General features: G+C 52.6%; 4 protein-coding genes across 4 annotated transcripts; 1 reads left to right on the forward strand and 3 right to left on the reverse strand.

Moving 5' to 3' along the window:
* Positions 1-55: 55 nt before the first annotated feature.
* Ttll13 (tubulin tyrosine ligase like 13) lies at positions 56-10178 on the reverse strand. The gene is made up of 14 exons (XM_048369486.1): positions 9937-10178; positions 9364-9404; positions 8241-8359; positions 6626-6756; positions 6296-6452; positions 5860-6003; positions 5468-5553; positions 4929-5160; positions 4409-4593; positions 2966-3151; positions 2509-2689; positions 2038-2214; positions 1128-1446; positions 56-555 (listed from the first exon to the last, which is right to left on the reverse strand). The coding sequence occupies exons 1-14, from the start codon at positions 10176-10178 to the stop codon at positions 299-301; spliced, it is 2457 nt and encodes an 818-aa protein (XP_048225443.1). The 3' UTR covers positions 56-298.
* Positions 10179-13892: 3714 nt separating this feature from the next.
* Gdpgp1 (GDP-D-glucose phosphorylase 1) lies at positions 13893-17422 on the reverse strand. The gene is made up of 2 exons (XM_048368763.1): positions 17324-17422; positions 13893-15205 (listed from the first exon to the last, which is right to left on the reverse strand). Exon 2 carries the CDS (start codon positions 15195-15197, stop codon positions 14043-14045), a length of 1155 nt encoding a protein of 384 aa, XP_048224720.1. The 5' UTR covers positions 15198-15205; positions 17324-17422; the 3' UTR covers positions 13893-14042.
* On the reverse strand, positions 15748-17425 carry LOC125367991 (ER membrane protein complex subunit 5-like). The gene is made up of 2 exons (XM_048368765.1): positions 17324-17425; positions 15748-16495 (listed from the first exon to the last, which is right to left on the reverse strand). Exon 2 carries the CDS (start codon positions 16303-16305, stop codon positions 15910-15912), a length of 396 nt encoding a protein of 131 aa, XP_048224722.1. The 5' UTR covers positions 16306-16495; positions 17324-17425; the 3' UTR covers positions 15748-15909.
* Positions 17426-18380: 955 nt separating this feature from the next.
* Positions 18381-22142, forward strand: Cib1 (calcium and integrin binding 1). Its single transcript, XM_048368764.1, has 7 exons — positions 18381-18568; positions 18674-18708; positions 19939-20047; positions 21121-21271; positions 21359-21477; positions 21576-21664; positions 21922-22142. The coding sequence occupies exons 1-7, from the start codon at positions 18518-18520 to the stop codon at positions 21941-21943; spliced, it is 576 nt and encodes a 191-aa protein (XP_048224721.1). The 5' UTR covers positions 18381-18517; the 3' UTR covers positions 21944-22142.
* The last annotated feature ends 454 nt before the right edge of the window (positions 22143-22596 follow it).

A 22596-nucleotide genomic window follows, 5' to 3' on the forward strand; every position in this document is an offset into this window, starting at 1 on the left:
CCTCGGGATCTCGCGCTCCGGGCCGCGCTCAGGGTCCGGACTTTTCCCCCACAGAACTAAACCCAGCCTAGGCTCGAGGAGCCCACAACACGCCGGCCTCGGCCCTTCAGCGTTTCGGCTTTACCGGTCCCCAAAGAATCAAGTGTTGAAGAATTCTTGGTGTCTTGCCTTTTGCAAACAGGATTCCTGGCCAGAAATTGGCAAACTGGAACTCGGTGGCAGTCTTTGGTTTTGCGCCTTCGGAAACCTGAGGGGGGTTGTCCAGGGTAGGTGGAGTGGCTGGGCTCCCCTCCTGCTTTTACCTGTACTGGCTGAGGTTGAGGATTTTGCCGGCCGGATCCGTCACGGGGGCAGAGGCAGGGCAGAGCGTGACGGCCCTGGCCTTGACCACTCTGCACTCGGAGTTCACCTTGGAGGGCAAGGCATATTCAGTCCATGAACTGCTGTCTTCTCTTTCCCGTTGCAGAAGATAGCCCTGCTTTGGAGTTAAAGTGTGTGGCACCGATTCTGCCAGGACTCTATTTATAGCTTCTAGCCTTCTGCTGGCTTGGCTTTCTGCAGTGAAAATATGGGTCCCCCTGAGTTGGTACGCACAGAAAAGATTCATTCACCTCTTCCCCAAAGATGATCCAAACTCCGACACACAGAGGCTGGGAATATGGCCTAGTGGTAAAGTGCCTATACATGAAGCCCTGGGTTCCATTCCTCAGCACCACATATATAGAAAAAGCCGGAAATGGCGCTGTGGCTCAAGTGGTAGAGTGCTAATCTTGGGCAAAAAGAAGCCAGGGGACAGTGCTCAGGCCCTGAATTCAAGCCCCAGGACTGGCAAAAAAAAAATAAAAAAAATACACACAGGAGTAGCACCCAGTGTGTCCCCTTAGCATCATTACCACACTCGATTACAATTGCACCTCTGACCAGAATTCCCCATTACCCTTGTTAAGGACCTGGACTAGATTTCTGCCATATTGATCACCAGGGTCATTACACCGAAGAAAGTAAATGGGTCCACTAGCTCCCCCATTCCTACAGAGCCAGCACTGTATTCTACTCACATCCCACTTCTGTTCAATATTGAAAATTTACACAGGTCAAGGTAACTGTAACTACTTTGTTATACTTACGTCTAGTGAGCCTGACTCTGGCGCTGGAAAAATAGGGCCTTCTACCATTCTTCATTGACAATGAACAGGAGCCAGTGGCGGCTGAGTGTCCCGTCCAGTTGAAGTTCTTGGGCTTCAGATGGTACCAAGAGTGCTGTACAATTGCAGCATTTGTGCTTGACAGTGGCCCTAAGATCCTGGGGATCAATATATGGGGCCGAAGTGGTTGCAGGATATGAGGGGGTCCCTGCTCTGAGACAGCCCCTCTCAGGAGCACCAATGGCACCAGATTCAGAGGTTGCAGTTCTTGACTACCCAGCCCGTCCTGGTGAAATCTAGGCTAGAGGAGAAGAGCAGTCCCTTATCACACTTCTGCTGAGGCCGGATGGAGTGTTGGAAAAAATAGGTAACTGAGAAATCTCTTCTAGGCCGGCCATAGCCACTATTTAACCAGTTTCTCCTTTGGGGTTCAACAAAAACAGAGCACCCAGCGGGTTTGCCCAGAGAATAGTGAATGTGGCAGCCGTTTTGTTGGCCCAAGATTGTTGACTTGTCTCTCCTATATAGCCAGGCCACTGGCGGTGCTAGGGAGACGATTACACAGAAACTACCAAGCAGTGTCCTGGTGGCCTTGTTATTTGTCAGTCAGGAGTTTTTGGCTTTACTGTGAAACGGGAATAGAGAGCAAGTCTCTTGTAATTGAGAAAGTTGGGAGCTGCACTTTGCTGGATATCAATACCAGAAACAAAGGAGTTTGGAAACAGATGCAAAAAAACCAACAGACCCTGGCCCAAGGCCCAGTGCACTCAGCTCTCCCAAGCTCCATGAACTGATGCCATCACATCAACCTCCTTTGGTTTAACCACCACCATGAGCTGGCATCGCAGCCCTTGTTCCCTTGCTTTGTGGGAGGGTTCGTAGGGACCCTCACCCGATACTCAGGAAGATTTTTCTGGCCCCGGTGGTTAAGGTGCAGCATTCGGTGAAGCTGCTCTACAATACCCAGGCTTCTGATAAGATTCTCCCTCTGTAGCATGGACTTCATCCGCTCTAGCTCCTCCTCTTCCACAATTTCTTGAGGCTGCATGGTGTCTGGTACTGGTAGCAGCTACAGGGTACACAAGAGATGAATGCAGGATCGCCAAGGTCAAGTCCCCAACCCTCAGCAAGGATGGCTCCCTGACCCCTGCCTGCTCCGCCTCCCTCCCTCCCCTGGCCCATGATGGCCTGGTTCCCTTTGCTGTCCATTCTCTGACCTCCCATTCCAAAAGGTTAGATTCAATCTACTGACTACGAACTCATCTCTCAGGCAAGGGGAGGAGAGGCCAGCAGAGATTCCCTTCTCTAGGAGTCCCAACCCACTTCCCTGCAGAAAGATAAAGAGCCACAAAACCCCTGACACCTCTTTTTCCTGGTGTCGGTTTCTGTAAACCAAGTGAGTGTAGAGTGCCCGGGCCCCTGCCTTGCACCGGTTCTTCTCCCCAGCTGATTCTCCCTGGATCTGGTCCTTGTTTTCCTTTCTCTTTTTGGTGCTCAAGTTCTCTTGCTGTTCCTGCTTCTGACGAATCTCTTCCAGTTGTTGCCTGATGGAGACAGGGTGACTTCAGACACTGAGAGGTATTGTGTTGGGAGAAGGGGGTGAAGGGATGGGCAGAGAAAGGAACTATGATCTAGACTTGGAACTGATGGGAAAGACAAGAAAGAAGAGACACCCCCTGGAGAGGACAGGGTCATTAAGGATCTGCTAGTTCATTCCTCTTTCCTCAAGTGCTGGGCTTCCACTGCCCCTGCTGGGGAGGGAGGCAGCTTTGGGGGGCTGCCCCACCAGCCTGCAGCTGGGAAGCAGCAGGGCCAGGTACCTGGCACACTCCTCTCTGGCCTTGGAGGCAGCAGTCTCCTGGAAGAGGGAGCCATTGTGCTTGAAGAAGGGCTCATACTTCTCTGAGTCAGGCCCAGGGTAGATCCTCCGGTACCCCCCGAGGTGGGAGTCTTCATATCGCTCCTGATCCAGCATGGCTGCCTGGGATGACTCAATCTGTTCTTGCCTGTGGAAACCAAGCTCCGGGGAGCGAGAGGGTAGCCATGAGAATGCTCAGAAGGGCAAGCGAGGCTGGCTAGGCATTCACAACCTTCTCCAGGCTGCTTGGCCTTCCACGCCCCTTGCTCAGGGGAGGGGGGGGGGGCCTCTGCCATGCCTGTGTTTGGCCAGTCCCACCTTGTGTGTAGCCAGGAGTTTTGGGCATTACTGTGAAGCCGGAATAGAGAGCAAGTCTCTTGTAATTGAGAACGTTGGGAGCTGCACTTTGCTGGATGTCAATACCAGAAACAAAGGAGTTTAGAAACAGATGCAAAAGAACCAACAGATGCTGGCCCACGGCCTGTAAACAGGCTTGGCTTTCAGAAATCTGAGTTCACTCTTACACAAGAACTCCAATACAAATTCACTACAGAACATTTAGGAGGGTTGGGGAGAGGCTTGAACTCCGGGCATGGGCACTGTCCCAGAGCTCTTTTGGCTCAAGGTTAGCACTCTACCACTTGAGCCACAGTTCCACTTGTGCCTTTTGAGGTTAATTAGGGTAAGAGTCTCTCAGACTTTTCCTGACCAGGCTGACTTCAAACATTTGATTTATCTGTAAAAAATCTAAGTATTATCTACCTATACGCAAAGTGTGACAATTATATGAATAAATCAAAACACTATGAAAGGGGCTGGGAATATGGCCTAGTGGTAGAAAGCTTGCCTTATATATATTAAGCCCTGGGTTCGATTCCTTAGCTTCTCATATATAGAAAAAGCCAGAAGTGCCACTGTGGCTCAAGTTATAGAATGCTAGCCTTGAGCAAAAAAAGAAGCCAGGGACAGTGCTCAGGCCCTGAGCTCAAGCCCCAGGACTGCAAAAAAATAAAAAATAAAAAATACATTGCCATGCAGGATACGAAGTGTGAAAGTTTCACGATGGTGTAGTTAGATAGGAAGAGAAGTATTTTCAATAAATGCATTGTATTTGTGCTTTAATGGTTTGTGCAGGTATAAACTTTACACTGAGAATGTTGATTGGCTCCAGGGAGGAAAACTGGGTAGCTGGAGAAGGGCAGAAGATAGACTGTTGTGTTGCTTGAATTGTGGATATGTTGCATATAGGATTTAGTATCCATTTAGATGTAAATGATTTGTGCAAACAGTATCTGTCATAGGTCATCAGTTCTCCCCCTCCCCCCACAAAGTGGCCTTCCCTTTCTGGAGGGCTCTACTCCCAGGAGAGCAATGACAAGTGGAGCAGCGAGCCAATGGGGCGCACCTGTTCTCCCGCAGCGGCAGGTGGTACTGAAAAAGGCGCTCCTTCATGCGCCGCTTTTCCTCCTCTAGCACCTTCTTCTTGTCACAACCCCTCAGGTTCACGAGCGTCATGGCATCACACAGAAGTGCATCCTTCACCTCCCGATCGAGACGGGAGTCGGTGGTGAAGCTCGGAGAGTGGTTTACCTGCCGCCAGAGACATCATCGGCCCCTCTCCAGACCACCGGAGAAGGTGGGGGTTTCTCCCACGCCTAGCTCCAGGGTGGGGGAGATGAGGTCGGTGAGGTCAGATGCCCAGGCTGTGCATGTCGCCGGGCAGACAGCCTGACTGCAAAGTCCTTCAAAGCACAGCCGGGACCAGGAGCCACCAGGGTTCCCTTGGCAGGTCTAGAGGGCTGAGGCCTCATGCCCTGTGCTGCTCCCCATCCCATTCCCTTCTCTGTTCCCAAGGGCCCCATTCACAGGTGTGCTCACGCAGGCTCTGGACCCTGGTCAGACAAGGCCCGGGAGAGCAGGCTCACCTCCAGCAGCCACGGCTTCATCTTGTGGTCCAGCAAGACGTCAAAACCAAGGATCTCAAAGCAGGCACATGTGCCTCCACTCAGATATTGGGGGAAACAGGTTCGGTAGTTGTGGCGGAGAACAGAGTGGGCCGAGATGATGGTTTTGATGATGATATCTTCAATGTCCCCCCACAGCTCTCGGGGGTCGTAGTTGTGCTCGCGTAGCCAAGCGTTGAGGGTCGACAGCTTCCTGCGAGGCCCAGTGCTCAGAGGAAGGCCAGTTTCTATGCCAGCAGGGCCTGGCTGCAGGAGGAGGCTCCCTGGTATGAACCCTAATTCTGTGTGGTGGCCCCTGTGCTTTACAGGACAACTAGCAGTGGGAGCCGGGGTCAGTTACTGGGTTTATTCGTGACTGAGTCTGCGCTCAGCTCGGGCACAGGACCAGGCTTATAAAAGCAGAGCTCAGGCATTCAACCTGCCGAAAGCCAGCCAGGTGTTCATGGGATCCAGGGACTGTAGGCTTAGGGGCACAGGAGGGAGAAGACAGAGAAGGGTACCTCTTACTGCCCATGGACTCATCCCGCACAAAATTCTCATTGTGTTTGTTGATGGCATAGTTGGTTAGGTGCATGCAGACATCTTCCTGTGGAAGGCAGATCCAGTGGGCTCAGGCTGCTTCTGGGCAGCCCTCCTCTCATCTCTGTGTTGCCCACCCCTTCACCCCCAGAACTGCTCATCTCCAGCCCTCTTCCCCGGCTGCTGTCCTGGAAGATCCAGAGGGAGAGGGTACCTGGCACCTCTAGTGAGGATCGTTGTGCCATTCCCACAGCCAAGTGGCACCCACTGGCTCCCTTCCTTGGTCTTGTGGGAGAGTGACATCCCTGGCTCCTCAGTTCTCCCTCAGCCCTTGTGGCAGTGGAGGAGAAGGGGATGGCCGCCTGTCCCTCACCAGGTTGTTATGGGTGGGCTCCACGTAGGGCATGGTGGCAAAACGGGCCAGGCCCTCCTCGTACATAAAGATGCGAAGAGGATCACAGGATGTGATTAGGACGTAGATTCGCATGTCGAACTTGAAGCCATCAATGAGAAAGGGCTGAGAGCAGGCAAACCCAGAGGAAATAGTAAATACTAAACACTATGTGCCACCCTTGCAAATGCTTCCAGTGCATAATGATACAATGAATCCTTGCAACGGCCACAGAAAGTGGGTAAGAAACCTGTTTGTCCCCCTTCCCCCACACCAACTAGGAACTGGGAAAACTAGAGTTCCGACTAGAGCAGGATAGCTGTGGATCCTGGCTCCATCCTGCCTCTGAGTGAGTCAAGCTGGGAGGGCTGGACCCTGAGCCCTGCCCAGGGACAGGTGGGCTGTGAGGGCCCCTCACCTTGGAGATGTACTGCTGACAGATCATGTGCTCCCCAGGCTTGATCTCCCGGGGGTTCCGGGTGATGAAGATGCCCCGGCCCTGACAGCCACTGTCTGGCTTGCAGATGTAAGTTCGGGTCTTTCTCTGGCGACCATAGGACTGGAAGTCCCCATAACTGTGTGCAGGGAGGGGCTGGTCAAAGGTTTCTGTTCTAGGGAGGGCTTCCTGCTTCTGGCCTGGGCTTCCTGGAACCCTCCTCCACTTCCAGTCCTTTGAGATATGCCTAGGTCCCAGGCCAGAGTCTGGAGGTGACCCCTGTCTAGGCGCCCTGGGGCAAGGCTCACTCACTCTGCCGGGAGACACCAGGTTCGGGGGAAGATGTTGTACTCGGTGGGATACAGCTTCTGCATGCGGTTGAGGTTCCGGGCCAGCAGATCTTTGCGGCAGATTTCAGTCATACCAGGGAAGTGGTTGATTTTCTGAAAAAGAGCCTGTGGTGACTCCAGCCACTGGAAGCAAGGGAGGACTGGCAAGCTAAGGGAGATGGGGAAACAGAGGCACACACTGTGCATCACCACTAGGGTGAAAAATCCCAAGGCTCCTTGGACAAATCCTTGACTGGCCGGTCCCCTGCCTCCACACCAGGGCTAGGGAATAGGGGGGCTGGACAAGGGTCTACCAGCCAGGTCACCCAGCCTTCTACACACACCGCACACCCCCTTTGGAATAACACGTGGCAATACAAAGAAATCATGAGACTAAGAACCAGCTGCCCAGAGACCACAGGCACTGCTGTGTGTCTGCTGGGAGCCCAGCTGCTTGTCTTGCTCAGCCCTGCCATCCCTTGAGCCACGCCCCCAGAATTCTTTGAGTTTTCTGGGCACTTTTTTTTTTTTTTTGACATTTGACAGTCATGAGGCTTGAACTCAGGGCCCTGGGCACTGTCTCAGATCTTTTGCTCAAGGCTAGCACTCTGCCACGTTGAGCCACAGTGCCATTTCCAGTTTTCTGGTGGTTAATTGGAGATAAGAGTCTCGTGGACTTCCCTGCCCAGGCTGTTTTTTTTTTTGTTTGTTTGTTTTGTTTTTTTTTTGGCCAGTCCTGGGCCTTGGACTCAGGGCCTGAGCACTGTCCCTAGCTTCTTCCCGCTCAAGGCTAGCACTCTGCCACTTGAGCCACAGCGCCACTTCTGGCCGTTTTCTGTATATGTGGTGCTGGGGAATCGAACCTAGGGCCTCGTGTATCCGAGGCAGGCACTCTTGCCACTAGGCTATATCCCCAGCCCCCAGGCTGGTTTTGAACCTCCTCCGATCTCAGCCTCCTGAGTAGCTAGGATTATAGACATGAGCCACAGGCACACAGCCAAAAAAGTTTTTTTTTTTCTTAGAAATGTATCACCATCATGAAGCTATGCATGACTTATTACTAACCACTAAATAGGAGCTCACTGATCTATTTTTGAGAAACGGTCTTGATACGTAGGTCAGGCTGCCCTCAAACTTCCGAAAGTAATGTCTCAACCTGCCAAGTGACAGGCTCACAGGTGTTTGTGCCACCATGCATTGTACCACACTGATGTCTCAATGGTTGTGGAATGCCAAACATAAACTGAGGGTGGCTGGACCATTCAGCTGACTTGCTGTTAGCTGTCTTTTCCTAGGATCAAACCCAGGACCTCAGGCATGCAAAGCAAGTGCCCATTCACTGAGCTACATCCTCTGCACTTAGCTCTGAAGCTGCCTCCCAGTCCCCCTCCTGTCCTGCAAGAGGCAGGCAAGTCACAGATGCCTCCAGGCCGAGCACATCATCTCATGGAGTGTGACCACCAAGGGGATATTTTCATTGGAGCAGAGGTCCCTGAGTCCAGGGGAAGACCCGGATGCACAGCGTATAGCCACAGGAAGTGCCAGGGTGGAGGGGTGGGGGTGGTGTCATTTGGGATCTTAGGCCAGGGTGGTGGTACCTGAAACCTCTTCATGTCCATGACTCGTTCCAGTGAGACAGAACAGTCTGTCCAGTACACAGTCCACTCTTCGTCCTCCCCCACCTCCTTCAAGCCACATATCTCTGCTGCTCGTCGCACTGCGGAGACAGCACTGTCAGTACAGCCTGCACAGGTTCCAGAAACAAGACCTGCACCTCTAGCTGGGTCAGGGAAGGGACAACACAGAACTGACCAAAGGTTGAAAGGGAGGCAGTTCTTCTGCCCCCCCCCATCTGAATTCCAAGTTTATGAATTGGCATGTGCCCATCATGCTGGGCCCTGCCACCATAACTGATGAAGACAAGAATCTGGCCCTCTGGTTCTCTCAGCCCTGTCTCTTGACCAGGACTGTTTCTGTCTGGCCTGTACCTTACATAGGGGTCATATTGGCCCAACTGGAGGCCTCTCAACTGATGACAGGAGGAAGAGAGGAGGAAGGAGAAGCCTGACCTAGCTGGTGATTTTTTTTTAATTGTTGAAGTGCCTTCAAAGTCCATAAAAATAACTATGGTCTTTTTTTTTTTCTCTCCAGTCCTGAGCACTGTCCCTGGCTTCTTTTTGCTCAAGGCTAGCACTCTACCACTTGAACCACGGTGCCACTTCTGGTCTTTTTCTATATATGTGGTGCTGAGGAATCAAAGCCAGGGCTTCATGTATATAAGGCAAGCTCTCTACCATTAGACCATATTCCCAGCCCCTCTTGTTTTTGTTTTTGTTTTTCAGCACTGGGGATCACCCCAGGGCCTTGTGCATGCTAGGCAAACTTTCCATCACTAATCTATAGCCCCTTCTCACAACCATCCCTGAAAATCATTTAAAAAAACCAACAACTTCGATCTTGTCTCATCTCTTGTTAAAATCTAGCGGAAATGGGCACAATAACAACTCTGCTGTTTTTCCTTTTTCCTGTTAGTTAACTGTGGCAATAACCTCCCTACCACTGAGACTAATTTAAACTGCTAGAAATGCCTCCAGGAGCCCAGTGGGGAAGACCCAAGAACTTCAATATAGGTTCTAGGCCAGCAGGGCAAAGCCCGGGGAATGGGTCTGACTGGAGCCCCTCCCTGGTACACAGCCCTGGGCGCGAGCTGCTGGTGCTTACCGCTCTCATACTTGCAGTTGGTCAGGTTGATAGTCAGGGGTCTGGAATGGAGGGATAACAAAAATCAGGCTGAGCAAGGAAGGGGCCAGCCCCTGAGATGAAGAGATACCTAAAACATTCACGACACTAATGCATTTTTTCTAGATGCAACTTCAAGGATGGACAAGGGTGATAAAAACATGAGGAAATTTCAAATGGAACCAGTCCCGATGGTCCTGATTTTTGTTTCTCTTGTACCTAAAGGTGAATGACTCGAGCCATCCTTTTGCAAAGGCTGAGGGAAGAGCTTGGATCCCACCTCAGAAATGCTGGTGGGTGGCTGGGAATGTGGTTAAGTGGTAGAGTGCTTGCCTAAGCATGCATGAAGCCCAGGCTTTGATTCCTCAGTACCACATAAACAGAAAAAGGGGAAGTGGTGCTGTGGCTCAAGTGGTAGCTAAAGAAGCTCAGGGACAGTGTCCAGTTCCTGAGTTCAAGCCCCAGGACTGGCAGGAAAAAAAAAAAAGAATTGCTGGTGTAGTTGGGGGTGGCTCCCAGGAGCCAAACAGCCACGGTTGCTCAGGGATAGGGCACCTGCGTTTCCGCTTTCTCTTCCGCCTTCCAGCTTCATCTGTGTCAGTTGTGGCTATAATTTTCTTTGGAATTTTTTTGGCTACAATGGCTAAGCGAACCCCATTCTCATTTGTCTTTGAGACTGCCTGTTGCAAAGGTTTAGAAGGGATGGCAGCTTCCTCTTTCACACACTCCTCCCCCGAATCCTCTTCCTCTGCGAAGTCTTCCTCAGAATCGCTGGACTTACTGGCACTCAGGTCCATTGTCTTAGATTCTAAGGGGAAGGGGTGGGAACAATATAGACATGTGATATGAGATCTCCTTCCAGGCCTGCAGGAATTCACTTGAAGGCTCTTCAGGGTGTTGAAAGGATGTCAGAACAGAACATTCCTTTCATAGAAGGGGATACTGCCAAGTAGTGGGGGATAGGGACACACCACAGTCCATGCAGGAGGTCAGAGCTGGCAGGAGCCACGACCTTGGTTTTGGCCATCATTGTTAGTGAATGGGAAAGGAGATGGCTGGGAGAGCCTATGCATATGTATGGCAAGATCTCTGCTTTCAAATACAGCTGAAGAGGAAGAAAGAATGGTGCAGAGTGTATAACACTGAAAGGCATAGCTTTCATGTATGAAGATGGCATAATGGCATAAAGAATCTCACTGAAAGGGGGGGCGGGACAAGGCAACAAACAGCAATAGAGAAGCTCAGTCTGATTAAGATGCATGTACAAAATAAATGTAAAAAGGGAAAAAATGGGAACAGCTCTAATATTTGAATTCAAAATAGGCAATGTAATATATATATGTACATATGTGTGTGAATGCACATAGGAATTATCATGCTGAAACCTCTTGGCACAATTAGTGTACACTTGAAAAACAACAGTAAAGCAGGCTCTGTGGCGGGTGTGTGTTAGCCAGAGGCAGGGTCCAGGGGAGGGGGAGGGGCCTCCATAGGCAAGGGTGAAGGCTACTGTGAAAGCTGTTTTAAGAAGCGGGGTGGAGGACAAAGAGTGACAGAGGGGTGAAGCTGATGGGTGTACTTATGCAAGTATGGAAATGTCACCACCGACCCCCTCTTGGATAATAATGTATGTTATTTAAAAAAATCTTAGCAGAAAATAAAAGATGGCCGAAGATCACAGGTTCTCTAGCCGTTCTTCTCCCTGCCCCAGGGCTCAGTTTCTCCCTGCGTGCAGCTGGGGCCCCGCACTCCAGCGGACACTGCCCACCCGAGGTTGAGGTGGCGAGGACAGCGGAGGGCCCGCCCCTAGCGTCCCGGGGCTGGGCTCGGTCGCTCGCTCATCGCCCGCTCCGGCTCTTCCCCAGCGTAGCTGGACGCCAGGGCGCGCCTCTCTGCTCCACACGACTGCGGGTCCCCGCCGGGGGAGGGGGAGCCGGCTCCCCCTCGGGTCAACTTCCCGGCTCCGAGGTCCCGGGTGGCGGCCCAGGCGGCAGCGCCGCCGTCGCCATGGAGACGAAGATGACCCCCCATTGGAGTAGCGTTCTGGGGGCGGGGCTTCCTGGAGCCACACCCTCCCGGGTGTCATCAAGAGTCGTTTGCTTTCCAACGGGGCACCCTACTCCTTGAGCTACATCTCCAGCCCTCTACAAGTGTTTTCCTTGTAATATGGTTATGGGGGCATCGTCTACTTTAACCCAGTGGCATTTTGTAACTTCTTCTGGAATAGAAAACATCTATCTAAAATCCTGCATTAAAGCTTCATGCAGGATTGAGCCCAATGAAACTCCAAGGCCTCCCACAGCCAGGGCCAGCCCCATCCCATTGGGGGACACAGGAGCCCAAACTTCTGCTGGGAGCCTTCTCAGCCAGCAGCTGGCACCCACCTCTGGAAGTTCGTCTGACCCCATCCTGCGTGTTAGGGACTCTTCTTCCCCAGGAAGTTTGGAGGCAGGAGCGTGGCAGCCATCATTTCTGTTGCACTCACTTCTCACCAGTATTTTCCTTTGCTGTCTTAACAATCCAAAGGAGTAAGGGGGACAGGACTGTATAACACACAAGCACTCCGGGCAGCACTGACTGGCCCGTTCCCTTGGAATCAATGTGGAGGCTACTGGCATAGCACAGAAAACAAAGCAATGCGACCTTTTCAATCTCCCAGGCTCAGCACCAGCGGTGCGTGTGCCCCTCTTTAGCTGACCATCATCTTCCTTATTCTTCTAGGAATCCTAGCTCTCTTATTCTCCCATCTTGGTATTCTTTTACCAACTCCAAAAATCCACGACAAAATGATGGCCCCTGAGTGTTTTGTGGAGGAATTCTGGTGGCAGATGAGATACTCACAGGTTACTGCCCAGGCAAGGGGCAGCTGGGCACTGTTGCAGCATTCTTTTTCTTTGCCAGTCCTGGGCCTTGAACTCAGGGCCTGAGCGCTGTCCCTGGCTTCCTTTTTCTCAAGGCTAGCACTCTGCCGCTTGAGCCACAGCGCCACTTCTGGCCATTTTCTATATATGTGGTGCTGCGGAATCAAACCTGGGGCTTCATGTATACCAGACAAGCACTCTTGCAACTAGGCCGTATTCCCAGCAGCTGCAGCATTCTGTACATCTCTGCGGAGTCACCTCACTATAGAGCCGGGAAGGGGAATCCTTACTGACCAGTAGCATCTTTATAACAAGGGACTGAAATGGCTCCTGAGGAACTAGAGTCTCCTGATAACCACCTGCCATTGCTGACTGGCTTATCCTGAGCAATGATGACAAAGATCAGTTTTTCCCCCAAACTAGGACTGAGGTAATGGTACAGCCAGTGCACCTACGGCTGCCACTACGTATGTATGCATCCCTCCCATACTATGTCTATGTAGGCCACGGTTCACATCTATAGCTCCAAAATAGCTGAAGACAGACTGAAGTCCTGTGGCTGCTAAGCAGACTTTGCCAAGTCTCTTGACTTGGCATAAGGGGGTGAGTTCAGAGCTGGAGTTCCTGACCAGAGACATCCTCAGATTCTGGGTTCTGCTTCATGGCCTTGTATTAGCTGCTTGACCTTAGACAAGTGACTATATCTGTCAGCCACCATCTCTTCACTTGTGGATACAGCAGTAAGAGGACCTGCACTGTGGAGCTGCGAGGAATTATTTTCACATGAGATGATGTGAATGACATATAAATTCATACTGGGGGCTGGAGGAAATTCAAGATGGAATTTTAGGGAGGTGAAGAAGGGATGAAGGGCGAGATGCCAAGGGAGAGACAGAGACACAAAAATCAGTGGTAGAGGGGCTGGGAATATGGCCTAGTGGTAGAGTGCTTGCCTCATATACATGAAGTCCTGGGTTTGATTCCTCAGCACCACATATATAGAAAAAGCAGGAAGTGGTGCTGTGGCTCAAGTGGTAGAGTGCTAGCTAGCCTTGAGCAAAAAGAAGCCAGGGACAGTGCTCAGGCCCTGAGTTTAAGCCCCAGGACTGGCAAAAAAAAAAAAAAAAAAAAAAGAGTGGTAGACAAGCCTGGGGTGATGGCATTCATCGGCAGTCCCAATACTTGGGAGGCTGGGGCAGGAGGATCTTGAGCCCTGGGAATTAAGGCTGGCCTGTGCAACTTAGTAAAATCGTAGGCACTGGTGGTTCATGCCTGGGTTCTAAACCAGCCCAAGAAGGAAAGGCTATGAGATTCTTATCTCCAATTAACCACCAGAAAACCAGAAGTGGCACTGTGATTCAAGTGCTAGAACACTAGCCTTGAACTGAAGAGCTCAGGAACAGCACCCAGGCCCAGAGTTCAAGCCCCATGACTGACAAAAAAACCCCCACAAAACCACAAAACAAAACAACAACAAAAAAACCTTAATGAGAAAGGGGGAAAAGAGAGAGAGAGGACAATGGCAGCCCTGGGCTGGGGGGACATAACCATCAGAGCAAAGGCAAACATGAGGGTCCGGTCCCCACATGGAGCCAGGAGCCTGCAACTCACACACTTTCTCATGACGAAAGAGGCAGCAGAAACACCAGATAAAGTACATCATGAAATTTATTCCAATTTCTCCCATTCAGAGCCCAGCTGTCAGTGCTTCCTTTATCCTTCTTAGGCTGACTCGTGAGAATCCTAGGCAATCATGAAAATGAACAGCCTGGGGACCGGCACTCCCACCACCGGGGAGGGCTAGAGCTCTTCTCTGGCCACCAGGGCCACGAGGGCGGCCTGAACCTCCTCCGCCTGGGCCTGGGGCAACAGGCAGTCCTGAATGAGGGCCACAGCTGCTGCCTCTGTCAGGCTGCTGAAGTCCTTGGAGGTTTTGACAGGGAGGTGCCCTGCCAGCTCACAGAGGGCCACGTTGAAAGCCTCGCCTTCCTTTACTCCAAAGCTGGACTTCCGGGGCCACAGAAGGACTCGCAGCCCAGTGAGCACAGAGGAAGGTGACACCTCTCCAGGTGGAGCTCCGCGGGTCACAAACACATTATGTGCAATCTCATGCTCACTTAGATAGTCCGTGGCCCGGCATACCCTGCTAACCAGGGCCTCCAAGTCCGGCCCTGGCCTGCTAGCATAGAAGAGGAAGCCGGGCGCGGGGAGGGTCTGGAGGAGATGCAGACGGCCCCTGGGGTCCAGGGGGACACTGGGTGCCTGCTCCACAGGGAGCCTATGACCCAGGTAATAGCCATGTAGGTGGAGGTGGTTCACGGAGGCCAAGCCCCCCAGGCTGTTGAAGCCCACTCGGAAGCCAGGGTGCAGACTCAACAGCACAGCCTCCAACCCGGCCCGTAGCGCCCCGGGCAGCAGGCGCTGGGGGAGCCCCAGAGCAGGCTCTGGTACCAGCAACACATGTCCATGCTCCAGGGGACTCACATTGATCACCACCAGGGTGTCACTGTCCTCATCCTGGCGGCCACAGGAGGGCTCAGGGCGTAGACGGAATAGAATTTCACCCCTCCCGATCTTCCTGAAGTTAAACTGCTGGGGGTCAAAGGCCTGCCTCACACTCTGGATGTCCTGGGGGCGCCGCCTCTGTACCCCGCGCTCCACGTTCAGCTGAGCCACAAGCCCCACGGCACCAGGCAGGGTCTGAGTCTGCAATGTGCCCAGGCGGTAGCGGAAGAGCCCCAGCTCCACCCGCTGTGTCCAGGCAGCACGGAGGGCAGAGTCAAAGCGGGACCATGGCTGTGTGTCTAGGGCCCTGGGGACCTGCGGCCACTGAACCCCCTCTACTGCCAGTTCCTCCTGCCCATAGGTGAAGTCAGGGATGACTTGCCCATCCCAGTCCGAGATGTTGGGAGACAGCAGATATGAAGTTTCATTTACATCACCAGGAGTCGCCATGGGCTGGCCTGAAAGGATCACAGACAAAAAAAAAATAGGAGAGGAGCCCACTGCCAGAGGTTCATACCTGTCATCCTAGCTTTCAAGAGGCTGAGATCTGAAGATCACAGTTCAAAGCCAGCATGGGCAGGAAAGCCCTGACACTCACCTCCAACCAATAAGCAAAAAGCCAGAAGTAGAAGTGTGACGCAAGTAGCAGAGAGCCAACCTTGAGTGAAAAAAGCCAGGCAAGAGTGCAAGGCCCTGAGTTTAGTTTAATCCCTAGTACTGGCACGAGCTATGTTTTAAGGGGACATCAGAAAATGGTGAAGTTACCCCTTGGGGCTCATCAGGGAAGTCCATCTGGTAAGAGCTGATTACCTCCCTGTCACTCACACTAAAGAACAGAGTAGCCATACAGGACTTTCAAAAGGCTTCCTAAAAACCAATACAAAAGAAGAAGAAACTTAATAATTCCAAAACCCAACACTTTTCAAGGAAATGCTTTTAAAACAATGACTTTTACAGAAATTATGGAGTCGGTTCAAATGAAAAAAAAAAAAGACAGATCTAAAATAGACAACTTACATTCCATTAATGATTTGATTAACAATGTACAAAGGCCATAGATCTTTTTAAAACGAATCTGAAATATACTTATGTGTGTATGTATGTTTTACCCCAGACTCCACTCTTCACTTCTTTGTCCTGTTACTTCGTTTGTAAAGTTTTCTTAACTTTTCAAGTTTTCAAGTTTTCTTAACTTCAACGATGTGTTTGAGGACAGTGCATCCTGGTTTGAAGACTTCGTAGTATCAGAAGGCTGGAACAGTACTCGACCACGATGATTGAACACATAAAAAGATGGGTGGTTCCTCAAGGTGTCAAATGTCTTCTTTTTCAGCTCTGAAGTGGCATCCATGTCTTTAAACTCCCCTGCAATATGAACTATGCCGTAACAGGTAACCGCAAAGGCCAGAAGCGTCTGAAAAACTGTATCCATGGGCAGTGACTCATCTTCCTTTTCTGCGAGGCGCGTGTAAGAGCGATGCTGTGCGGCGGAGAAGGCAGCGTGGGCCAGGACGAAGAGGCCCAGGCCCACCAGTCCCTTCCACAGCACCGGCGCCATGACTGTGAGGAGCAGCACCCCCACACAAGAGAAGGGCAACACAGGGCTTCCTTTTTTCCTAGTGGGTGTTTCTTGCAAGTTGCTGATAATACTTTTTAAAACAGAATCTTGAATCCGGTGTGGTATCACGTGCCTGTAATCACAGCGCTCAGGAGGCAGAGGATGATCACAAGCTTAAGGCCAACCTGGGCTACATAAGGGGAAGAAAAACAAAGGTGCTTTTTCTACCTAACACTTTTCTACGTGGTGGAACTCACACATTGACATAGAGAGATTGTGTGTGTGTGTGTGTGTGTGTGTGTGTGTGTGTGTGCGTGCGTTGGTACTGGGGCTTGAACTCAGGGCCTGGGTGCTGTCCTTTAGCTTTTTTAGTCAAGGCTGGTGCTCTACCCTTTGAGCTATAGCTCTCCTGTCTTTTTAACAGTTAACTGGAGGGAAGAAGTTCATGGACTTTCCTGCCTGGGCTGGTTTCAAACTGTAATCCTCCGATCTCAGCCTCCTGAGTAGCAAGGATTACAGGCTTGGGTTTTGTGGTTTTACTCGTATGTTTCCCTTGGTGGAAAGTTCTCCCTGCCAGGTCATCCTTTGGTGAACTCTCCAAGCCCGTGAGCTCTAGGAAAATCCTTATGGTTACTTCACAATGTGAGACATCCCTGTGGTTACAGCTGATATAAACCAAGTCATGTTCAGATGTCCACCTTATGCTGGAGTCTTGGGCAAGCTACAGTCACTCAGTAAATACTGACATAACAACTGTCCACCTGGGACCTGAGGTTCTTGGTTCTCATAGACTAGGTCCGGATCCGGGACTGGACAGTGAAGAGACATTAACCCAATCATAAATTCCAGTAACCCTAAATTGCACATAATACAAGTTGTCTGGGAAAAGCACTGGCAACTGCATAAGGCTGACAACCCTGAGATTCAGGGAAGACTTACTGAAGGAGGCCTACCATTACAGTGGGCCGGGCCAGGACACAGGTCTCTAACCACCTAATGATTTTAAACTATGACTTACCTGCCTAGGTGTAGACTGCAAAGCTCAGCAGAGGATAAACTTGGAAGGTAGCTGAGGGGTGGTTTGTCTAGCTGGTGGGAAGCCTTCACTTCAGACCTCTCTGCCAATGAAAATAAATGCACGAATGAATTGGGAGGGTCAATAATGAAGGCCACCTAGACTTCCACATCCCAGGGGCTCGGAATTCTCACCTCCTCCAGTAGACCAGATTAGCTCATTCGTGTTTGCACTCGAAAACTATCTACTGAGGGCCTACTATATGCCACACTGTCCTGGGGGTTGAGAGGGACAAAAGCAAACAGGTCATGGGACTCCCTGGCGGGATGGAGGTACTTTGGGGACGGGGACAGAGCAGGCCTAGCATCGGTTAACGATAAGAACCGGCCTGACCACTTCCTTCCTAAATGCCCGCGGGCAGATCTATCAATGGACACCCCCGGACCTACGCAACCGCGATGGGAAACCCGGAGCCTACCTCGTTCTCCCGTTCCCAGAATGGAAGACGACCGCACACAGCGCCCGGCATGGGCGGGTCCTCCGCGGCCGGCCTCGGGCCTGCGGCCTCCGCGGGGCTGCGGGGCCTTCAGAGGCGCGGGCGGAGCGAGTCTGGAGCTTTTCTGGTCACTGGGCTGCAGGAGCTTCGCAGATGTACCCTAGACGGCCCGGCTCAGGACTGCGACCGACCCTTTCTGCAGGCGAGGCCGGGCTCACGGAGAGGAAAGTCCCGCAGCCGCTCTTCCGAACGTCCGGAGGTCGCGTCGCCCAGCGCGCAGGCGTAGTCGGCACCACGCGCGCGGCGCATGCACCACGCCCATAAGAGAGGCGGGAGCAGGGACATAGGCTCCGCCCAGAAGCATTTGGCCCCACCTCCAGTGTGCCTGGGGCAGGGCGGGGCTATGATCAAAGGCTCCGCCCATAGGTTTCCAACCCCGCCCCAGGCACGCTGGAGGCGGGACCAAATGCTGTCGAGCCAAGAGCATAGGCTCCGCCCAGATGCATCCGGCCCCGCCTCCAGCGTGCTGGGACTCCGGGAGCTCGCCTAGCGTGCTGAGCGCAGCTGGGAGCCCGGGGCGGAGTCCGGGGCAGCGGTCCCGGGGACGGTTGCCGAGGAGACGGGGCGGGGACGCGGCTCGAGGGCGGAAGTGAGAAAGTTGCGGCGTCCCAGGAAGAGTTGTCGGAGCGCTCGGCGCGGCCATGGGGGGCTCGGGCAGCCGTCTGTCGAAGGAGCTGCTGGCCGAGTACCAGGTGCGCGGGTCGCCCGGCCCCGGGGCTCGCGCGTGGGGCTGCGCCCGAGCGGGGTCTGGCAGCGGGCGGCCTGATGACCCCAAATTCTGTGGCTTTGCCTTTCAGGACCTGACGTTCCTGACCAAGCAAGAGATCCTGCTGTGAGTGGTGCCTGGACCCGCCGCGGCCGGGGATCGGGGGCCGGCCGTGGAGGGGATGCTGGGGATGGTGCCGTCCCTCCGGGCCTGCGGGGAGTGGGGCTGGCCGGACCAGAGGGAGGCTCCACGGTGCTGGAACCGGTGGCCAGACCGGAGTACAAGTCCCGCTGTCCTCATTCCGCCGGGCCGGCGGGGGCTGCTGGGCATCTCCGGAGGGGGTAAAAGCTGGGCGATCTCAAGCCCTGTGCTCCCCTCCCCTCGCCTCACCTTGCCTCGCCAGGGGCTGTTGTAGCTGTAGGCCGACTTTGCCCACTGGCAAAAGCAGAGAGGTCTCGGGGATCCGGACTGGCTAGGGGGAGCACTTGACCCTGGGCCAGGACCTGGGCTCCGCGTCACACCTAGTTTGCAGTGGGCACCACGGACCAGGAGGCCGGGGGCAGGGAGGTTTGCTCTCCAAGTCTTGCCCAAGACTAGATGCAGAGCAAATGGCATTGACAGCCAGGGGACCTGGGTGCGGTTCCTGAGGAGGACAAGAGAGTGGGAGGAGAGTTAGAAGTTAAAGTGGGAAAGAGGTGTTAATTTTGCTCTTTTTCTTCCTGTGGGTTAGGGCTGACTTCTGCCTCCTTTCTCAGCCTCTTTATTTTTATTTTATTTTACTTGTTTAGAAGCTTGAACTCCAGGCCTTGTTTTGCTCAAGGTTGGCACTCCACTGTGTTCCATTGCCGGCTTTGTGGTGGTTAATTTTTTTTTTTTTTTTTGGCCAGTCCTGGGCCTTGGACTCAGGGCCTGAGTACTGTCCCTGGCTTCTTCCCGCTCAAGGCTAGCACTCTGCCACTTGAGCCACAGCGCCGCTTCTGGCCATTTTCTGTATATGTGGTGCTGGGGAATCGAACCTAGGGCCTCCTGTATCCGAGGCAGGCACTCTTGCCACTAGGCTATATCCCCAGCCCCGTGGTGGTTAATTTGACATGAAAGTCTATTATACTTTCATGCATGGGCTGGCCTTGAACCACAATCTTCAGATCTTGGCCCTCTTGGGTAAGCTAGAATTACAGGCGTGAGCCCCTGGTGGCTAGCCAGATTTAGCTCTCTTTGGCTGCCTTGGTTCCAAGTTCTCTGCGTGTGGCCCAGCCTCTGGTGATGGTTACAGGCAGGGAGTGGCAGGGCTGGGAAGTAGTGCCTACAGGGGACTGGATGTCTTCAGAGTACCCACATGTACCCCTTCTCTGCCAGAGCCCACAAGAGGTTCTGTGAGCTGCTGCCTCAGGAACACATGGGTGTGGAGGAGTCTCTGCAGGCTCGAGTGTCCCTTGAGCGGATCCTCAGCCTTCCAGAACTCAAGGTACGAAGCTGCATCCACCCTCACTGCTGGACCCCTGATGCCCACCCACTGGAGTTGATATCACCCCTCCCCATTCAGGCCTTTTTCCTGCTTGACCCTGATTTCCTGGTATCAATGACTTTACCAAAGCACCCTGAAGAATTATCTAGAACAGTGTTTTTTAAACTAAGGCTCTAGAACATCTTGTTAGAGGTTCAAAAAAGTTTTGTCCCTTTGAGGAACTGAATTATCTCATTCGGGTTTGGGAGACCTGTTGCCCAGGCTGATTGTGAAGTTTCCGCTGCAGAGCCTGGCCCAGTACCTGTGACATGATAGTTGTTAACTGTGTGTGTTTATTTATTGCTAAATAAATGGGGCTTGGACTCTGGGCCTGAGCACTGTCCCTGGCTTCTTTTTGCTTAAGGCTAGCACTCTGCTACTTGAGCCACAGCGCCACTTCCGGCATTTTCTGTTTATGTGGTGCTGAGGAATGGAACCCAGGGCTTCATGCTTGCAAGGCAAGCACTCTTACCACTAAGCCATATTCTCAGCCCTTAAGTGTGTTTTAACATAGCCTGTCTTGTCTTTGTTTAGGATGCCTTCCTCTTTCTGCTCTCACCTACTTATGTTGTATATTCCTTTTTTGGAGGTGGTCATGGGGTTCGAACCCAGGGCCAAGCACTCTGTGGCTGAGCCACATCTCCAGCTTTGGTGATTGAACTTAAGGCCTCACATCTGCTAGGCTAACAGCTGTACCACCACACCCTAGTCCTCTTTGCTTTTAGTGTCCATTACTTTTGCCCTTAGCTACCTTTGCACCAGAGTCTTCCTACCTCTATCTCCAGATAGCTGGGATTACAGGCATGTGCTACCACACCTAGTTTGTAGATGCTTTTGATTTATATGTCCAGGAAGTCATTGCTGCCTGTTCACCAGCTGACTGGGTTGGCCCTTGTGTGCTTCCATCCTGGCCTAGAAGCTTCTCCCCCACAAGCCTGAACTCTCTCAAGGTTCCTAAGTAGGGTTTGCTGCCCATGTGACCAGGCTGTATCCTGTGACCTTCCTTGTGACCTTCACAGAGTTCTCTCACCTAGGCCAATCCCTTCAAGGAGAGAATCTGCAAGGTCTTCTCCACGTCCCCCACCAGAGACAGCCTGAGCTTCGAGGACTTCCTGGACCTCCTGAGTGTGTTCAGTGACACGGCGACCCCAGACATCAAGTCCCACTACGCCTTCCGCATCTTCGGTAAGCGCTGGTCCTCTCCACGTGGCTTTGCACGTGGGAACTGAGGAGCTCCTGACTTCTTTCTGGCCGCCTGTGTCCTTTCTGCAGACTTTGATGATGACGGAACCCTGGACAGGGAGGATCTGAGCCGGCTTGTGAACTGCCTCACGGGCGAGGGTGAGGACACTCGGCTCAGCGCAGCAGAGATGAAGCAGCTCATCGACAACGTGAGTGGCGGTGCGGGCAGCACTAGGCTGGGCCTCACCCGGCCTGGGAGCGAGAGAGGGGAGGTCTGGGGCCCTGGTTTCAGCTTCCCCTCTCTCAGATTCTGGAAGAGTCAGACATCGATCGGGATGGGACCATCAATCTCTCTGAGTTCCAGCACGTCATCTCCCGTTCTCCGGACTTTGCCAGGTGTGACAGTGGCATTCTGGGTGTCCAGGGATCCTCACCCTGCCATGGGAGATAGTAGTGGGGTGGTAGTTTCTGCTTCCTCTGAATGTCTCAGGCTGCTTGTGTTCCAGAGGGAAGGGGCCAGTGCATGGAGGACACGGCCCTTACCAGAAAGGAGAGGATCTAGTCCCCACCATCAGCAAACCTAACTTGGGCTGGAGATGTAGGAGGCCCTAGGTTCAGTGGGCAGCAGCCTGACCCACTCTTCTCTCTCGCAGCTCCTTTAAAATTGTCCTGTGACAGCATGGTCCCCATCCAAGATGGCTCCTACTGCGCTGCACTGCACCCAGTGAAGCCCGAGATGTGCAGGCCAGCCTTGCTGGCCTGTCTAGGCTAGAGCTGGCACTGTGCAGTTGGCCCCCCACAGGGGGGACCTCCCCATACTACTGTGGTCATCACTGTGTTTCTGCTAATGAGTAATAAAGCATGAGAAGCTCTGGCCCTGCGTGTGACACCAGAAACGCTTTGGAGAAGGGCTGGACTTTGATCATGCTGAGAAGAAAGTCACACCCAAGAGGGGCCAACGGGACACCAAACCATCCCCACCCCAAGTGGGGGTGTGAATACTAAGGTGGAATGAGGGCTGGAACTTAACCAAGTCTGACTGGGGGGTCGTGGTGTGAATTTGTACAGGCGTTAGAAGACTGTAACTCTGAGGTAAAGTCTTGCTATGTAGTTGCCCAGAGAGACCTCTAATTCTTGGTCCAACTCCCTCAGCCTCCAAAGTAGCTGGAATTACAGGCGTGCAGTGCCCAACTGTGCTAGATACATCTTATGATGAAATCACTTGAGAAATTAAAAATTATATTAAAAAAAAACCCTCAGCTGGGTGCACTAGTGGTATACACCTATAGTCTAGCTACTCGGGAGGCTGAGATCTGAGGATCGCAGTA

Source organism: Perognathus longimembris, chromosome 20 (genome assembly GCF_023159225.1).
Source record: "Perognathus longimembris pacificus isolate PPM17 chromosome 20, ASM2315922v1, whole genome shotgun sequence".
Classification (NCBI taxonomy): Eukaryota; Metazoa; Chordata; class Mammalia; order Rodentia; family Heteromyidae; genus Perognathus; species Perognathus longimembris.